Genomic DNA, 15,497 nt, shown 5'->3' with positions numbered 1-15,497 from the left:
AGAAAACATTGTGATTTATGTCTCGGTGGGATGTAATATTCGAAAGGCCGGACAAAACCTTCCATGTTTTCATGGTTTGTGAATATACAATGCCTTACTGAAACTCTAAAAAAGTCAGGTCAGTTGTCAGAGTAAACATGTAAATGGAGTCTTCTAAATGTGTTTGTCTTCACACATGGATAATTTTGGATGATTAGAAATTAAATGTTTCTTTGAATCCCTACTGTACGTTCCAAAAATAACTTTAGCTTTAAAATGGTTCTATAACATTGCTATGACTAATATATTTATGTAATAATATAATATATTTAAACACACCCAGTATGAAAGATTCAACATTGTCACATTTATTCTATATTATTGTTAGGCTAATGGCATCACTAGAAAAGCCAGTTGTTGTATCAAAAATAAAATCAGCATTTCTTTTCTGTGAAAACTACAGTATATGACACAGTTCACCGGACGTTTGTTTTGACATTGCATTCAGTTATTTTTTTCTTTTGAAATGTGCTAATTCACTCACTGCATTTCAAAGAAATGGTTGTGACATCTGTTTTCTGCTTTGCATTTCGGAGAAAAACTAATTCTATGTGGTTCCACGCTTACACTGCATGCATTTGTTACACACTGTAGCTGTTAAAGAAATCTTTTCTTTTTCAGAAAATGAATGGGATTATGGGTAATTTACGGACTTACATTTGCATCTTCTTATTACACAAAGACTATGCAGGGAGGATAAGAGGCCATAACATATGTTTGAGCTACAGAAGCTGAATAAGCAGATGCAATGTTATTACTCAAAAAAGTTTTTAAAATAAAATCTACCCACTATGGTTTACACATCGTGCACAGTAGGGGATCTGTTACAGTGCTTGATAGGTCTTTAATAATTTACCTGATGGACATTAGTTCCAAAATTCTCACTGCCACTGTAGCTCTTGCATCCAGAAGAAGAAATATCAAGGGATCAATGAAACAATACAAAAGATCTCTACTATCAGTAATTGTGATACAAAAAAAAGCTGTTGCACAATGCAGCATTGCTACATAACACATAGCCTTTGTGAGTTTACTGTTCACAGTGTTTCAGATCAGGGCAATGAGGGGATTTTTTTTGAAAAGGATTTTAATGGTCACTTGCTATGTAAGACACGCTCCCTTCCATTCTCCCCCTGCTCCTCTCTCTCCCTTGGCGGTTGCTCTGCCAGATAGTGGAACAATGTAGTCTTTCTTACCTGTTGGAGGGTGTACATTCCATCTCTTCTAAACTAAATCTCACTGAATCCTTCAACCCACCCCTGCTTGAACAGGGCCCACACTGCAACAACGGCTCTGACTCCAAGTGCTCCACATCACATTCTTCATACATTTCATTTTGGAGGATTTTAAAGGACACTGTTCTTGTACGGTTTGGCCAAGGCATAACAACCTTCTGGGTAGTTTTCACTCACTTCTAGCTGCTTATCCTGGTTGTTTTATGTGTATTGTCATTTCGTAATTAGAATCAGCATTGCTTACAGTGTTTTTGGATTTGTAAAGATCTATCTACTTCACTACAGACCGATTGTTGTGGTGCACGCCAGACTGTTGGTTTGTGGTTTGTCATGTGGGCAAAAGGGAAATTTGGAGGCTGGGGTGCAAGTGTGCTATTAAGGATACAAGATCACAAAAAAACTGTGGTGTGGGTGCTTTACAGGAAGATTGTGTTTGTCTGCACAGAGCCATCCCATTTATGCCGGTGGCTGTATGTGTAGCTGAACAGAGAGACAGACGGCTGAATAAGAGCTAGAGCAAGAGTCCTTGTGTGTTTTCCTGTGATCTGTATCTTAGCAGCAATAGCACAACATTTTAAAAAAAGAAAATAATCTACTTTTAGTCAGTTTTGTCTTGTTCTTATGACCAGGATCATCCTCTGAAGCTTTTTTTTCACTCATCACCTGTTGAAGACTCAGAGAATGGTGCTCAGGTATGTTCGCTCATGGCTATGTTCTCTCCAGTGATTTGTCAGATCTTTTCTCTTACAAGGGCATGCTGAGACATAAATTGAATCTTTATTCCATTACTATCTGCTTTAGGTTAACACCTCAAATAGCTTGACATTACACATTACAATGAAGCAAAAAGGCAACTAAAGGATAACACTATGTTTCATATTAGTGTTTATTTATTTGATAATGAGTCTTGCTGGATTATCATGAGACAGTTTTTATCAGTGACAACAATTACTTGATGCTGACAGTGAATTACGATTTCATACAGTAAAGGAAACAGCTACTCTGCAACAAGATAGCGCCAGTTATAGCAGGATATGATAGTTACAACAGCATGTTTAAGAATCTTTAAGCTTAAAAAAAATAATTAGGTATATTATACAGCACACACAGGTTCAATGAAGTAATCATCAATATTGCAAACTTTCTGCAAACCACTGGTTTTGCAGTTTATTAAGAGGGAATTGGAAGAATAATTACACATTTAAAAAGGTAAAGGAAACATATCAGTAGTATTTGAAAAATATAAAATACAAATTTTGCAAATATATTTCAGATTTAAGAGTAGACATAGAGAAACACTATGATCTGGGATCAAGTATTATAGCCTGTTAGTTCACTCTAATTACTCAGAAAACTTTTTTGACAATTTTTACAATTTCCTAAAAACTATTAAGTGATAACAGACACTGAGCGTGTCATTAAACAAAGCATTTCTGTATGTTGTCTGTAGAGGGAACTGACGCCGCCGCTTGAAGACATCACTTTATTCATTTATCGATGGAAAGACTAATGCTCATTCAAACATATTAACTAAATCAACAAGATATTAGACATGCTAATTATTAAAGTGACTTTTTCACTGTAATGGTTGAGAACATTATTATTCTAGTTCATCTGTTGAGTTGATGAGTTAAGAAACTAACAGCTAGATGTGATACAATTTGTGACAAGGGAAAGAAAGAACATGTACTGTTACTTCACTCTAATTTTTTATCGGGCGTCCACAATCCAAACTAATTTAGGTTAGGTTCTTTAAATTCAAGTTAAAATAACTGCAAAAGCAAATTCCTATGGATGAGTCAGATTAAATAAGACAGAATAGTTATATAAGCCAGGCCAATGTGTGTATGTATCGCAAATGTCTTTGAGCAAATGTATAATGTATGACAAATGGTCAATTCAAAATCGATATTTAAGCCATTTTCAATTTGAAAGCATTTTTAAATTTTGATTGTTTTAAACCACATGTTGAAATTCTACATTATCACAAATGCTTTACTGACAAATATCTAACTACATAATAATAGAATAGAATACTATATTTGGCTTAGCCAAGAGAGCGCTGTTACACACGTTAGTCATACACCAAGTTTTCCAACACAGCCATCAGGCCCCTGCCTGTCTTGCAGAGTACACTGTTTTCCCGCAGATTGCCTTATCAGAGGTTGGCATAGCTGCACCCCGGCACAGCTGATGGGAGGAGTCAACTCAACTGAACTGAACCCTTCATGTGTTCCAAAAGAACCAACACAACACCCAAACAGCCATTTATTTAGCTCCAGCAGGTCTACAGACATGTAACATGCTGTATGTAGAAATGGTGTGACTTAACGGTTTGTCAATGTGTTTTTGATTGATACTTCTTCTTTCTCGTATGTATGTTTGCAGTTTGGTACGTGAGAATGTTATATTATATTTTGTGTCTCCACCAGGTTGATTATTTCCAGCAAGAGCCTGTCCTGAATGTGTTCAACAGCCAACTATGTTCTCCCACTGAGGAGAACCTGTGAGGTAGGTCTGTCTAAGAAATGGGAGAATGGAAACTAATACAAAATCAAACCAAGAACAGATTTAAGAATGAGTTTTATACTATTTGTTAGTATATTTGTCAGTAATCATTCGCTTTTTTATTACAAGGTATTTGCTACTCCAAGCAGGCTGTCTGGAGGAGTGTCCATGCCAAATAATTTCCCTGGAACCAGGACTCATGGAGCTACTCAGGAAACTCAGGAGATGGATGTGGCTTGGCAGGAGCTGATGGCCATCACAGAGCTGCAGGTAACTCTTCTGTACAGTACAGACAAATTTGTAATGGAAAATGTTTATTCCACATATGCCACTTACTGTATGTTAGCACAAGAAGTTCAGGGTAACGGCAGATAAAGGGGCGTTTTTAAGGGTCTCAGTCGCACACAGTGTATTAATGTGTAATTTATTTTATTCTATTCTTTACATATTTTGTGGCATTATTACCCCAGCCTCCAACTGGGAATGCTATGGCTACTTGGCATTGATTTAACCATTCAGGAGCTGAGGAACTTTTAACTTACATGAGAAGAGATTATATTTTTTCAGTGTGATATGAAACATAAGTCATATAACTTATATAAATAAAAGTGAATTAATAACTACTTAGATATTTCTGACAGACTGACTTGCAGAGTGCACTGTTTTCTATTGAAAAACAGCTATATACTCAGCTGAGATGTGCAACAATGACTCATTTGAGTGATGGCAGGATGAAGAGATTGTGAGAGGGGGCAAGTGCTGTATGTTGCTAGTGGCCCCCTGCACCGCACAATAGCCATCTGTTTCCATGTGAAACTTGATCACATCTAAGTGAGCCCTTCGTAGGCTATGGGTGGCATGCTGAAGTGGGTTCAAACTGTGCTTTATAAAATTATGAAAAAAAACATGGTTCAAGTAATTAACTTCTTCTTGTAAATCAATGATTACTTGAAGTGACTTTACTTCAGTTAATGTGACATGCATGGTCCTGAAACAATCATAATGAGGTGCGTCTTATGGTTTTGTTTCAGGAGTTTGACGTTCCTAGTGAAGGCTCCTATGAAACAGCACAGTATCAAGCCATGGAGCCCATGGTACCTATCGGAGGGTATGGAGTGGCTCAGCCTCCTACTGCTGCATGTGAGCTCAGTGCTGCTGACACTTATGGATGTTACTCTGAAGAAGTGCCTGTCTGTCATCGGCAAGGCAGCAACGCAGAGACAATGTATGGACACTCTGAAGCTCAGCTCAATCAAAGAATGCTCCCTGTCTCTTCTCACACACAGCCCTCACTCATGGCTCTTAGGGAACAGATGAGCATTTCAGGTAACAGCCAAGGGCACAGGAGGGCCAACGCTTGCTTCTCTCAGGGTTTAAGTCGGCACATGCTGTGGCCTGCACACGGACAAAGTTCACATGTTCGCTCAGCTGATGATCTGGAGTCAGACTCCGGTTTGTCGCTGGGTTCCAGTCCACCTTTGGCCTCCCCTGATAATCCTGTTGGTGGCGCACCAGGTTACCAAAGTGTAGACATAGGCATGGCTTATAGTGATGGTGAACCAGACAACATGACTGAGCACGCCAGAAGAGCACACACGCATTACTCAATGGATTATCAGAATCACGCTCACTCGTACTTACACTCAGGTGCACAACCTTATTTTTCACCCCAACCTACTTTATCTCATTCACAACCCAATGCTCCAAATCCCCGGGCAGTGAAACAGCAAGGGCAGGTTGCTGCACTGAGCGATCTGTACAATGACTCTGCAGTGTCCAGCAGGGGGGGCTCGCAGAACAGCATGTATACAAAACCACAAGGAAGTGTCTCCACTCCTGCTCCACTTAGCAGAGATGAGCGGCGGGCGATGGCTTTAAAAATACCCTTCCCCATGGAAAAGATTATCAATCTACCAGTGGATGACTTCAATGAGCTCCTGACACAATATACTTTGACAGATACTCAACTAGCACTGGTGAGAGACATTAGACGTAGAGGAAAGAACAAAGTGGCAGCCCAGAACTGCAGGAAAAGGAAGCTTGAGAGCATCATTCACCTTGAGAGAGAACTGAACCAACTGCAGGCCCAAAGAGAGCACCTTGTACAGGAGAGGCTGGAGTTCCAGCGGAGCCTGTCTTTCATTAAATGCCGACTCACAGACCTCTATGGAGAAGTATTTTCTCATTTAAGAGATGAAGATGGGCAACCATACTCTATAGATGAATATACGTTGCAACAGACACCTGATGGTAAAATATACTTGGTACCTCACACAACTATGCAAAAGAGAGAGCAATGCTGAAGATTGTAGGGATAATCTCATTATTTATAATATTGCCTCTGTATGTTAAATGCTCATTTGTACCACCATTAAGTAGATTGATTTGACTGCTTCCCCTTTTGTGTTAAAAATAATAAACTTGTTACAACTACCAATGGACACACTGAATTCACACAAATGTACTTTGTAAAAAAGATTTATTAAAAAAAGTTAATAAAAATAAAACTGCACAGCAGTGTTTAGTTAACATGTCTTCACAACTGCATGGTTGCTCAAACCTGTGCAAAACAGAATCAGGTTAAATAAATAAAAGACAAAAATGTGATGTGCAAGGTTTTAAGTTGTTTGTACCTGATCAGGCCATTGTCACAGAAATGAAGCCAGGTTTTGGAGGGGATGTGTAGAGTCACCTAGAAAGCAGAAACAAAAATCAGCGAAAAAGAAAAGCTTACAAAATGAATATTCATTTTCACAGCATGCAATACATTGGAAGACCTCCATGTACATTTGAGGCCAATTTACCAGTCAAAAGTTGTTTGCACTAATTGTTTTTTAAAAAACATAATTGGGCTACACAACCCACTACCAGCTACATGACAAAAGCAAGATAAACCATCAGTAGTTGAGAAGTCTGGTCTTACCTACAGACAGCACTTATGCCTTTTGGTAGCTGCTGCCTGCTAGCCTCAGGCTTCTGTTCTCACTCTCCCCTGCTTCAATGATCCTGGCGATGGTTTTGCTACTTCTCTCCCTCAGCTGGCTTCCATGGCTAGCCTCAAAGACTTTGCATGTAAGCTAGCATCCTCCAGATGATCTTTGCAGAACTCAGGTGTGATGGTCTCTTTAGGATGACTGCATTTGCACACCTCTCACTGCTCAACCCATATTGCAATGGTATTTCGAAAACAAACACCGAATGTGGGGCAACTAGCGCAGGGCTTCTCATACCGTGTCAGGGAAATTGGCTACCACAGACTGTATGGCCCGCAGTCCCACTTTTGCAGCATCTAATAATGAACCCTCCCTTTCCCAAACCACTAAAGAGGCTAACAAGGCTTAAAAAACTGAAAGATCGTTTATTTCAGCTTGATTTGATGGAGTTACAAATGAAACCATACTTAAACAAAAATCTACATAAACCTCATTGGAATGCTTGCTTTCCATAAAGCATACATTAAAAAAACATAACATAAAAACACGTTTAAATGAAGACCCTCCATGATTTATCTACTGTACATCTCTTCTGTTTGGCTGAGCAGATTTAGGAGGTAAACCTGCAGCTGCCCTGTCACTTCGCTTGCTCTCCTCTCCTTGCTCTCCTCTCCTAAGTACTCAGTCCTGTTGAACAATATGGAACAACATTGTTAACTGTGCACTGACTTTGAATGACCTGAGATCCAGAGTGATTTTAATCATTATCTGAACTTAGCGAATCCCTGCAACTATAAACTCTGGTTCTATGACAATTTAGATGCGCAGGCATGACTCCTGGCCCTTACCATTTTCCGTTTAAAATCGTCCCGGGCGGCCGTATCCACCATTGTTTGATCCACCTCCATAACCACCTAGATGGTTTGAGGAAAGGGTGAAGGCAGCCACTCAGTTTACAGTCTTGCTAAAAATGTATACATTTTTTTACGTCTTCACCAACTAAAAGACTCACCGAAGTTCCTGCCGCCACCACCACCGCCACCAAAGTTGTTCTTCATTGGGCCAAAGTTAGAAGCCTGGGGGTCATAGTGGCCCATGTTACTGTAGTTGTTGCCACCACCTCCTCCACCACCACCACAGTTACCTGTAAATAATTTGCACACTCATTATTTCAAGTATGAGACACAAACTATTCATGGCATGGAAAAAAAAATACATACTTACCATAACCATTGCTATCATAACCGTTTCCTCCATAGCCTCCACCTCCACCCTGGTTGTAACCCTGATTATAACCACGGTTACCACCATTATTATATCCACCAGGGCCACCGGGACCACCAGGACCACCTCCATAGCCTAGAATATAAACAACATTTAAGAATATTGCAAAGCTTTAATAGTAAAAATTCTAAACGTGACACGTGTACTTATTTACCTCCGTCACCTCCATTGCAATTGTAAGGACCATCTCCATATCGACCCCTGCCACCTAAAAGAAGCAAATGCACATTTTGGAAATTCCATACTAATCAAATGAGTCATTTTGAACAACCCTGGAGTGTATGAAGGCTTACCCTGATTGAAACCCCTGTCATAGTCATAGGGCCTTCCACCACTGCTGCGACCTTGATAGAAAACAAAAGAAACTCATTAATTCAATGTTAATCTTGCCAATTCCCAAGACACATTCAGGACTTTGACCTACCGCCTCTCATTCCCATTCCTGCACTCTGCATTTCCTGTCTTGTGAGGGCCTTTCTCACTTCACAGTTGTGAGAGTTGATTGTGTGGTATTTCTGGACTGTGGGGTGGATAATATAATAGACAATTAGTAAGTTAACCAAGACAGGTAAACATTATACAACTGCATCAGTGCGCACTTTTACTTACTGACAATCCTGTCGACTGAGTCATGGTCATCAAAAGTGACAAAAGCAAAGCCCCTCTTCTTTCCAGTGTTACGATCAGTCATGATATCAATGACCTCAATTTTGCCAAACTGCTGAAAGTAATCTCGAAGGTGTGACTCCTCTGTGTCTTCTTTAATACCGCCAACAAAAATCTTCTTGACGGTGACGTGGGCGCCTGGTCGGTTAGAATCCTGTAACGAAAGACATTTATTGTCACCACACCTGAGCCTCCTCAGCATGCAAAACAATCACTTGTAGGGAACAGAACCAGATTAACATACCTCTCTGGAAACAGCTCGTTTGGGTTCTACCACTCTTCCATCAACCTTGTGTGGGCGAGCAGACATGGCAGCATCAACTTCCTGTACTGATGAATATGTAACAAAGCCAAAGCCCCTGGACCTCTTGCTGTTGGGGTCCCTCATGACCTGAAGTAGAAGAGGGTTCAGTTATCATCAGCTGCACCACGGTTTCACATGATGTCTAAATGAGACCCCACTCCCCACTTAGGATCACTTACCACACAATCTGTGAGGCTCCCCCATTGCTCAAAATGAGCTCTCCGGCATTCGTCTGTGGTCTCGAAGCTCAAACCTCCAATAAACAGCTTGCGGAGCTGCTCCGGCTCACGTGGGACCTACACAATAGACAAAACAGAAACCAGCCACCTTTTATAAATAATGCGTCTTTTAAATAACAAACTACTCGAGAATTAATACACATTCACGTGTTTAATTAATCGACGCTGCCCAGAGACGCTTGAACAAAATCGGGAGTAGGGGGAGGATGTCGCCGCCATTAATGCCGGAGCGACTGGCCATATGACTATTTTTAACCACAATTATGCGTAATCATTAAACGCACAAACGCACTGATTGTATTCACGGAGGGTGTACGATTATAGACAACGTGCATTTGATCTTAAGTCTTAAAATTTTGTGAATACTCAACCGATTGAACAAAAGGCCACGAGGCCCGGCTGCTATAAAATGGCGGCTTACAATAATAGCTGCGACGGCACTGATGAAAACGTAGTCTTTGTTGACCGAGAGTGCAATCAATGGCTTTAGCTAACGCACGTTTTTTTTTTTTTTAAGACGCATGTACATATTGTAAAAGACTTCCTACACGCAGTACTCACGTCTTTGGACATGTTGCAGCTGACTCCTTTAAAAAAAAAACCCCTTATTAAAAACGACCGGCCAGAGGTGATGTCTCTCAGACGTACCCAGCCCGATTCTCAACAGTAGAATAAATAGCAGACGAGACGCCTCGTTCGCACAGTGATTGGCCAACAGTTCCCGCTGCAGTGTGTCGTCACTGAAAATTACAATTTTATTGGTCCGAATCCTATCAATCATCACCACCGTCCAATAACCCTGACAGTGGGCGGGTATTTCACTATGTTAGAAAATAGGCAATGGTGGATGTGATGGGATGTTTTTTTTAAAAACCAGTGCACGTATGGATTGATAGATGGATATATCAGCTTTAGTTTGTCTTATGTAATGTTGTAAGGCACAGAAAAAAATTCACAATAAAAAGACCGAGCACCATTCCTGAATGATCCTGATTCTTGACTTCTGGGTGGAGCTGGAGCTGCAGCCATTAGTAACGCCATTATTCCTTTCACTTGCTGATCAGACAACAACATACATACGCTCGTATATAATATGTGCTTTCTCTTGAGACACACAGTGCAAATGCATGGTCCCAAACTCGTAAACAATAAAGTTATTATCATGGTAGGAATATTTTTCGCTGTGAATGTAAAGGTAATCAGCTGACCGAGGGGCGGGCACAGTCATTGTGCGCATTTAACGCGCGCTTTTTACGCAGGGACGAGCGCACGGCACCTTTTTTTTTTTTTTGTGATCCAGGCTAGATGCTAAAGTAGCACCATCGGTGGCGTCACAGACTACAGGTCCACAAAAGAAACGCTTTACCGCTGCAGTTAGCGGGTCAAAACGGGCCGTCTACACCTCTGAAGGTAAGTATTAGAGGTACGCATCAAAGCGCTTCATGCTGCTGCAACTATCTCTCTGCATCCGCAGAAGGGTATCAAAGTTAGCTACTGTTAGCTCGTTGGAGCGTTAGCTTGCAGGCTATCTGCTTTAGTAAGTCGGCTTTTCGTGCCCATTGGTTAGCAAGTCGCTTAGCAAACACAGCATATCATCCAATTTTCCATGTGCACTTACTTCAACGTTATTAAACCTTTGCGGATTTCAGCGAGTGGGTACGCACCGGTCAATTACGCGAGCATTTACTTCGTTTTGTCGTGCAGGTTGTAGATTTGGGTTCAATCCAATGGTCTCTTTCGTTGACATGCGATAGTATATGAGCTACAATAACTAGGGTTGACTTGCGTTTAAGTATACTGGCCTGTAACTACATGTGCCTGCTTTGTGCTTTAACTTACTTTACAAACATCGGGTAAAACTTCTGAGGGGATGGAGCATTATCTCTTTAACGTTAGTTGTTTGTCGTTTCTTTTTATACAGGGAAGTGCCATTGGCCTGCAACAGCATAGAGCAGCAAGAAACTTTGCAATGGGCAAAAAGTCTCGCGAAGAGGAGTCCTCATCTTCAGATGAGGAAGAATATGTTGTGGAGAAGGTGCTGGACAGGAGAGTGGTGAAAGGCAGGGTTGAGTTCTTCCTGAAATGGAAAGGATACTCAGAGTAAGTTGTGTACCTGCTACCAGTAATCACTTTACAAATTTTCAACCTAGAAATCCCCAGGCACGTTATTTTTCCCTGTCCTCGAATGTGAGAATTGAATTTGATGCATTCTGTATCTTTGCATTGTGGACATTTCGTGTAAGCACTAAATTATAATGTGAAATTGACAAATCAACGCCTAAGAGCCAGCAGATTAATTCATAGTTGCCATTAGCTAGCAGCAATTTCACTTTTTGAGTCAAACAGCAGGCACATTAGTCACAGCAGCATATTGTAGTTTATTGTAATGCTGCTAAATTAAAACGTTATGTTTTCAAGATTATTATAATATCAGGCGCAACACATAATGCATCTCTTGTCATTGATGTTGAGGCAGAGTTACATACTGACACTGGTTAGCTGTATTCTTATTTTTCCTCAGTAAGCACAACACATGGGAGCCAGAGAAGAATCTGGACTGCCCTGAGCTTATTTCAGAATTCATGAAGACCTACAAGAAGAGCAGTGGTGGGAGCTCCACACCGAGCAGTGGGGGTGGGAGCAAATCAAGCACAGGCTCCTTGAGTCGCTCCAAAGACTCCAGTAGCTTGAAGAAGAGAAGCTCGGATGATGACGAGGAGGGTGGAAGTAAGCCCAAAAAGAAAAAAGAGGTATGTGAAATGTTAGTGGAGCAGTTTTGTTCTACATGTGAAAGTAATTGACTAGCAGAATACAGTCAGTATTGAGTTACATGTGATGGTCTGCACTGTATAAATTGTAATTCAGTTGATAGATTAAATACATGTGAGCTTAACACCCCTTTCAAGCTTTGTGTACTGCACCTAGGGGAGTCCAAAGCAGCTTTCAATTCTAGGGAGCGCCAGTAGGCAAGCATTTGATTTAAATAATAAAAAATAAAAAAAATCATTTGTATGTTAATTAGTAGTTGATGGGTGTCTCATCTTAAAGCAAATAGAGAAGCTGTTGCTCTCATACATTTCCAAGGATATTCTCCAGAAGCCTTTGATTTGCTAAAACCTTTGACAGTTGTTATATTTGGCACACAGACAAAAATCAGCAGGGCTTGTCTATAAATAATAGAATTTATATTTGTTTTAAAATTGACATGAATTGGGTAATATTGTAACTTAATTATTTAAAGCGACTGCCTATGAAATGTTTTTAAATGAGATTGGATTTGGTAATAATTATGAGTGCATTGGTTATGTGATGAGTTTATTCATCACTCTGCTGAAACAGCAACACCAGCATTTTTTTGTACACACTAAGCATGTGTTTTTGCTCCCTTGTCTTTTAGGACGATATTTTAGTTGCTCGTGGCTTTGAAAGAGGTCTTGAGCCAGAGAAGATTATTGGAGCAACGGACTCATGTGGAGACCTAATGTTTCTTATGAAGTGGTAAGTTTTGGCCCAACATTGGTAGATGAATTTTTTTGTTGGTAGAAATAGTCTTTCATGCACAGGTGTCTGTCTCAGCATGAATAGGAGTGTGAAATGTGTTGCATGAAAATATTAAATTGTTATTTATTCTCACAACCAACATTTAAAATTATTATTTTCTATATATAAGTATCAGCTCTATTGACAAATGATTGCCTTGTGTCTAGTATCCTCTGGATTTTGGTAGATGCACACAGACTATCATTGTGCAGCTGCAGATTGTTCTTATACAATAAGCAATGCATCACAGAAGCTTTTCACCCTTTTTAAAAAGTGGCACAGATCATGGATTTGAAGAATGTAGTGTGTTAGACCTAGTAGTATAGTGAAAGGTTTATTTTACCCTTTCTTGATATTGATGATGAAACAAAGAGATTTATTCCTTCTTAATCAGCTACTTGGTATTTGTGATTGTTGTCGGGGAAGGTGGTGCCTGCAGTTACTACTGCTTGCAAGTCAAAATTGTATCACTCTTTTACATAGCAGCTCTCAAAACCAAATAGCTACTGGAGAATTACCTATTAGCATCACTCATAGCCTGTCCATTCCTATATAAACTGTAAGCCACACTAACTGTAGTTTTGTCAATAGGAATTGGCTAAATGGATATATGTAGTACTGTCACTCGTCACTTGTCTGGCCTCTTCTGTCACTTAGAAGCACCAGCTATGGGTTAGAGTAAGATGTTTTCCATGTTTGTCATGTTTTTCTATCCCTTTTAGCTGTGACATAGTTCTGAACTGTTTTTATAAACACCTGTCTTTATCTCTTGCAGGAAAGACTCTGATGAGGCTGATCTTGTGCTTGCTAAGGAGGCCAATCATAAGTGCCCACAGATTGTCATAGCATTCTATGAGGAACGTCTCACCTGGCACGAAGACAGTGACAAGAAGGAGAAAGACGCTGTCAGTGCGTGAATGCATCACCTCAGGAGGAAACAGGACCTCCTCCACTGCAGGGATAGCCTTGAGTCGGACATTTTTCACACCCAAACCTCCCATTTTTATTTCCTTTGTCCCATATCCAACAACACAAAGACAGCAAACCATCATGTTATCTCCAGCCCACAATGGAGTACAAAGGCCCAGCCTGCTGAGAACGATCCATCAGTCAGAAGAAGCTTGAGCGGACATGGGTGATACTGGGAGCGTTTCTGCTGTTCTTTGTATTCTTTATTGTCTTTATTTTAATTGTCTCACATTGTATTTTAGTACTTACTGACATAACCTGTAAGGTACATGGATCTATGTGTGAGAAACTCAGAACATATGTTTGAGAGCCACAGTTGGTACAAGCCATGCTAACCATGAGCTTGTTACAAGTTGGATTGACAACCCAATGTTTTTGTGATGATTATGTCTTTATAAGCCGTGTAGCTCTTCTCTTTAAAACCCCACTGAGGACAAGAACCTAAGATCAATGTTCAGGAAGCAACCACCACAGCACTTTCCTGACTGCATGATCACTTCCTTTTTTTTTTAAAAAACTTCTTATCTCTTGTAGATTTTTCGGTTTTATCCCAGCCCACTCACAGCAGTACTCTGTATACAAGCTTGTAGAGGACACTGGCCAATCATGTTTTTATAATGTAGTGATTATGTTTTGTCCTCTTTAAAATGGTAATTTTATCTCTTATTTTCATATTTTACCATCTGAACTGAACTTTATATGGTGTCTTTTTAAATGTCAGTATGCTTTCACAATTCAAGAAAGACAATAAAACAAATTTTCCTCAGTTTTGTACTTTTTTTTTTTTTTTTTTAACTGCAGTGTTATTTTTGGACCAGTCTCAGTTCTATGGCTAGACTTTTGGACAATCTTGGCTGTATACACATGAAACAAACCAGCATTCACACCAGTTATTGTGGTCTGCCACCTTGTGGGTAAAATAAGAACTGTTGGACTGTATGACCAAACTCTTTGACAACCCTGCAGTTGTGGTGGTGTTATTTGTTTTGTGGGTTTTTTTTTTTTTTTTGTAATTGTGTAGGGTCCATGATGATCCACTTAACTATTTGAGTATTTGTTCCTGATTCTAAATGTTAATTTGAAACAACACTTTCTGATAAGATGAATATCCAGGGTTTGCTTTTCATGTCTAACTGGATTGTTCTTTGAAGTATTAAAATGTTTTCTGGGACAATGTTGCTACCTGACAAGCAAAGGTCAATTCTTGTAAAAGATGGGTGACTTAGATAGTTTGATCTGCTGTGCTTCAATATGGACTTTTAGGACCAAATGTTAAGTGACTGCAGACTGAGATCTGCTGTTTTTCTTTTTTGGGGGGTCATTGTGAATGAACACTCGCTCCCCTTTTCATACATACAGTACATGAATCCCGTCCCTTGACATCACTTAGTTTTTGTTTGGATTGTCATTTGCTTTCATTAAAAATGTTTTGTTTTTTCATGCCACTGAATTTTGTCCTCAGTTTTTGCTGCTGCAGAATTTTTAAAAAGTAGACAATTTCTTGTGTGAAATGTTAAATGTTACAAATATGTGTACAGTAGCACCCTTTAATAAACATTTACAGTGTAAAAGCTGCCATTACTTAGCGGTTATTTTAGGATGTGACTTAGAATAAAATATTTTAAATTTAAACATACACATGGGATGAGGATGAAATTTACAGTAGTGAGATAAACAACTAAGCATCTAATAATGTCTTCATAGTATCAGGACAATATGTTGTAGGGGAACTGCAAAATAGATCAGTTTTGTCTTTGTGGACTACAAGAGCACCAGCTTT

The 15,497-nt window shown here is 39.8% G+C and overlaps 3 protein-coding genes across 9 annotated transcripts; 2 read left to right on the top strand and 1 right to left on the bottom strand.

Annotated features, from left to right (window-relative positions):
- The first annotated feature begins 1,329 nt into the window (after nucleotides 1-1,329).
- Nucleotides 1,330-6,141, top strand: nfe2 (nuclear factor, erythroid 2). 5 transcript variants are annotated; one of them, XM_026367440.1, is made up of 5 exons: nucleotides 1,330-1,436; nucleotides 1,904-1,966; nucleotides 3,707-3,785; nucleotides 3,912-4,052; nucleotides 4,814-6,141. In XM_026367440.1, exons 3-5 carry the CDS (start codon nucleotides 3,738-3,740, stop codon nucleotides 6,083-6,085), a joined length of 1,461 nt encoding a protein of 486 aa, XP_026223225.1. In that variant the 5' UTR covers nucleotides 1,330-1,436; nucleotides 1,904-1,966; nucleotides 3,707-3,737; the 3' UTR covers nucleotides 6,086-6,141. The 5 variants fall into 5 exon arrangements, with proteins under 5 accessions (XP_026223225.1, XP_026223226.1, XP_026223221.1 ...); XM_026367436.1 differs by lacking the exon at nucleotides 1,330-1,436 and adding an exon at nucleotides 3,424-3,607 and having other exon boundaries at nucleotides 1,471-1,966; XM_026367441.1 differs by lacking the exon at nucleotides 1,330-1,436 and having other exon boundaries at nucleotides 1,470-1,966; nucleotides 3,424-3,785; nucleotides 3,932-4,052.
- Nucleotides 6,142-6,244: 103 nt separating this feature from the next.
- Nucleotides 6,245-9,888, bottom strand: hnrnpa1b (heterogeneous nuclear ribonucleoprotein A1b). 3 transcript variants are annotated; one of them, XR_003299258.1, is made up of 12 exons: nucleotides 9,770-9,781; nucleotides 9,149-9,265; nucleotides 8,910-9,056; nucleotides 8,609-8,819; nucleotides 8,424-8,519; nucleotides 8,293-8,343; nucleotides 8,154-8,207; nucleotides 7,940-8,074; nucleotides 7,728-7,859; nucleotides 7,564-7,629; nucleotides 6,416-6,474; nucleotides 6,245-6,342 (listed from the first exon to the last, which is right to left on the bottom strand). XR_003299258.1 is itself a non-coding variant. In XM_026367443.1 (11 exons), the coding sequence occupies exons 1-10, from the start codon at nucleotides 9,779-9,781 to the stop codon at nucleotides 7,574-7,576; spliced, it is 1,011 nt and encodes a 336-aa protein (XP_026223228.1). In that variant the 3' UTR covers nucleotides 6,245-6,474; nucleotides 7,564-7,573. The 3 variants fall into 3 exon arrangements, 2 of the variants coding, with proteins under 2 accessions (XP_026223228.1, XP_026223227.1); XM_026367443.1 differs by having other exon boundaries at nucleotides 6,245-6,474; XM_026367442.1 differs by lacking the exons at nucleotides 6,245-6,342; nucleotides 6,416-6,474 and adding an exon at nucleotides 7,121-7,402 and having other exon boundaries at nucleotides 9,770-9,888.
- Nucleotides 9,889-10,479: 591 nt separating this feature from the next.
- cbx5 (chromobox homolog 5 (HP1 alpha homolog, Drosophila)) lies at nucleotides 10,480-15,293 on the top strand. Its single transcript, XM_026367444.2, has 5 exons — nucleotides 10,480-10,618; nucleotides 11,130-11,308; nucleotides 11,730-11,958; nucleotides 12,606-12,706; nucleotides 13,524-15,293. The coding sequence occupies exons 2-5, from the start codon at nucleotides 11,178-11,180 to the stop codon at nucleotides 13,663-13,665; spliced, it is 603 nt and encodes a 200-aa protein (XP_026223229.1). The 5' UTR covers nucleotides 10,480-10,618; nucleotides 11,130-11,177; the 3' UTR covers nucleotides 13,666-15,293.
- Nucleotides 15,294-15,497: the final 204 nt, after the last annotated feature.

This window comes from Anabas testudineus, chromosome 7, assembly GCF_900324465.2.
Source record: "Anabas testudineus chromosome 7, fAnaTes1.2, whole genome shotgun sequence".
NCBI classification, from domain to species: domain Eukaryota; kingdom Metazoa; phylum Chordata; class Actinopteri; order Anabantiformes; family Anabantidae; genus Anabas; species Anabas testudineus.
This window is presented reverse-complemented; position numbering and strand designations above follow the sequence as displayed.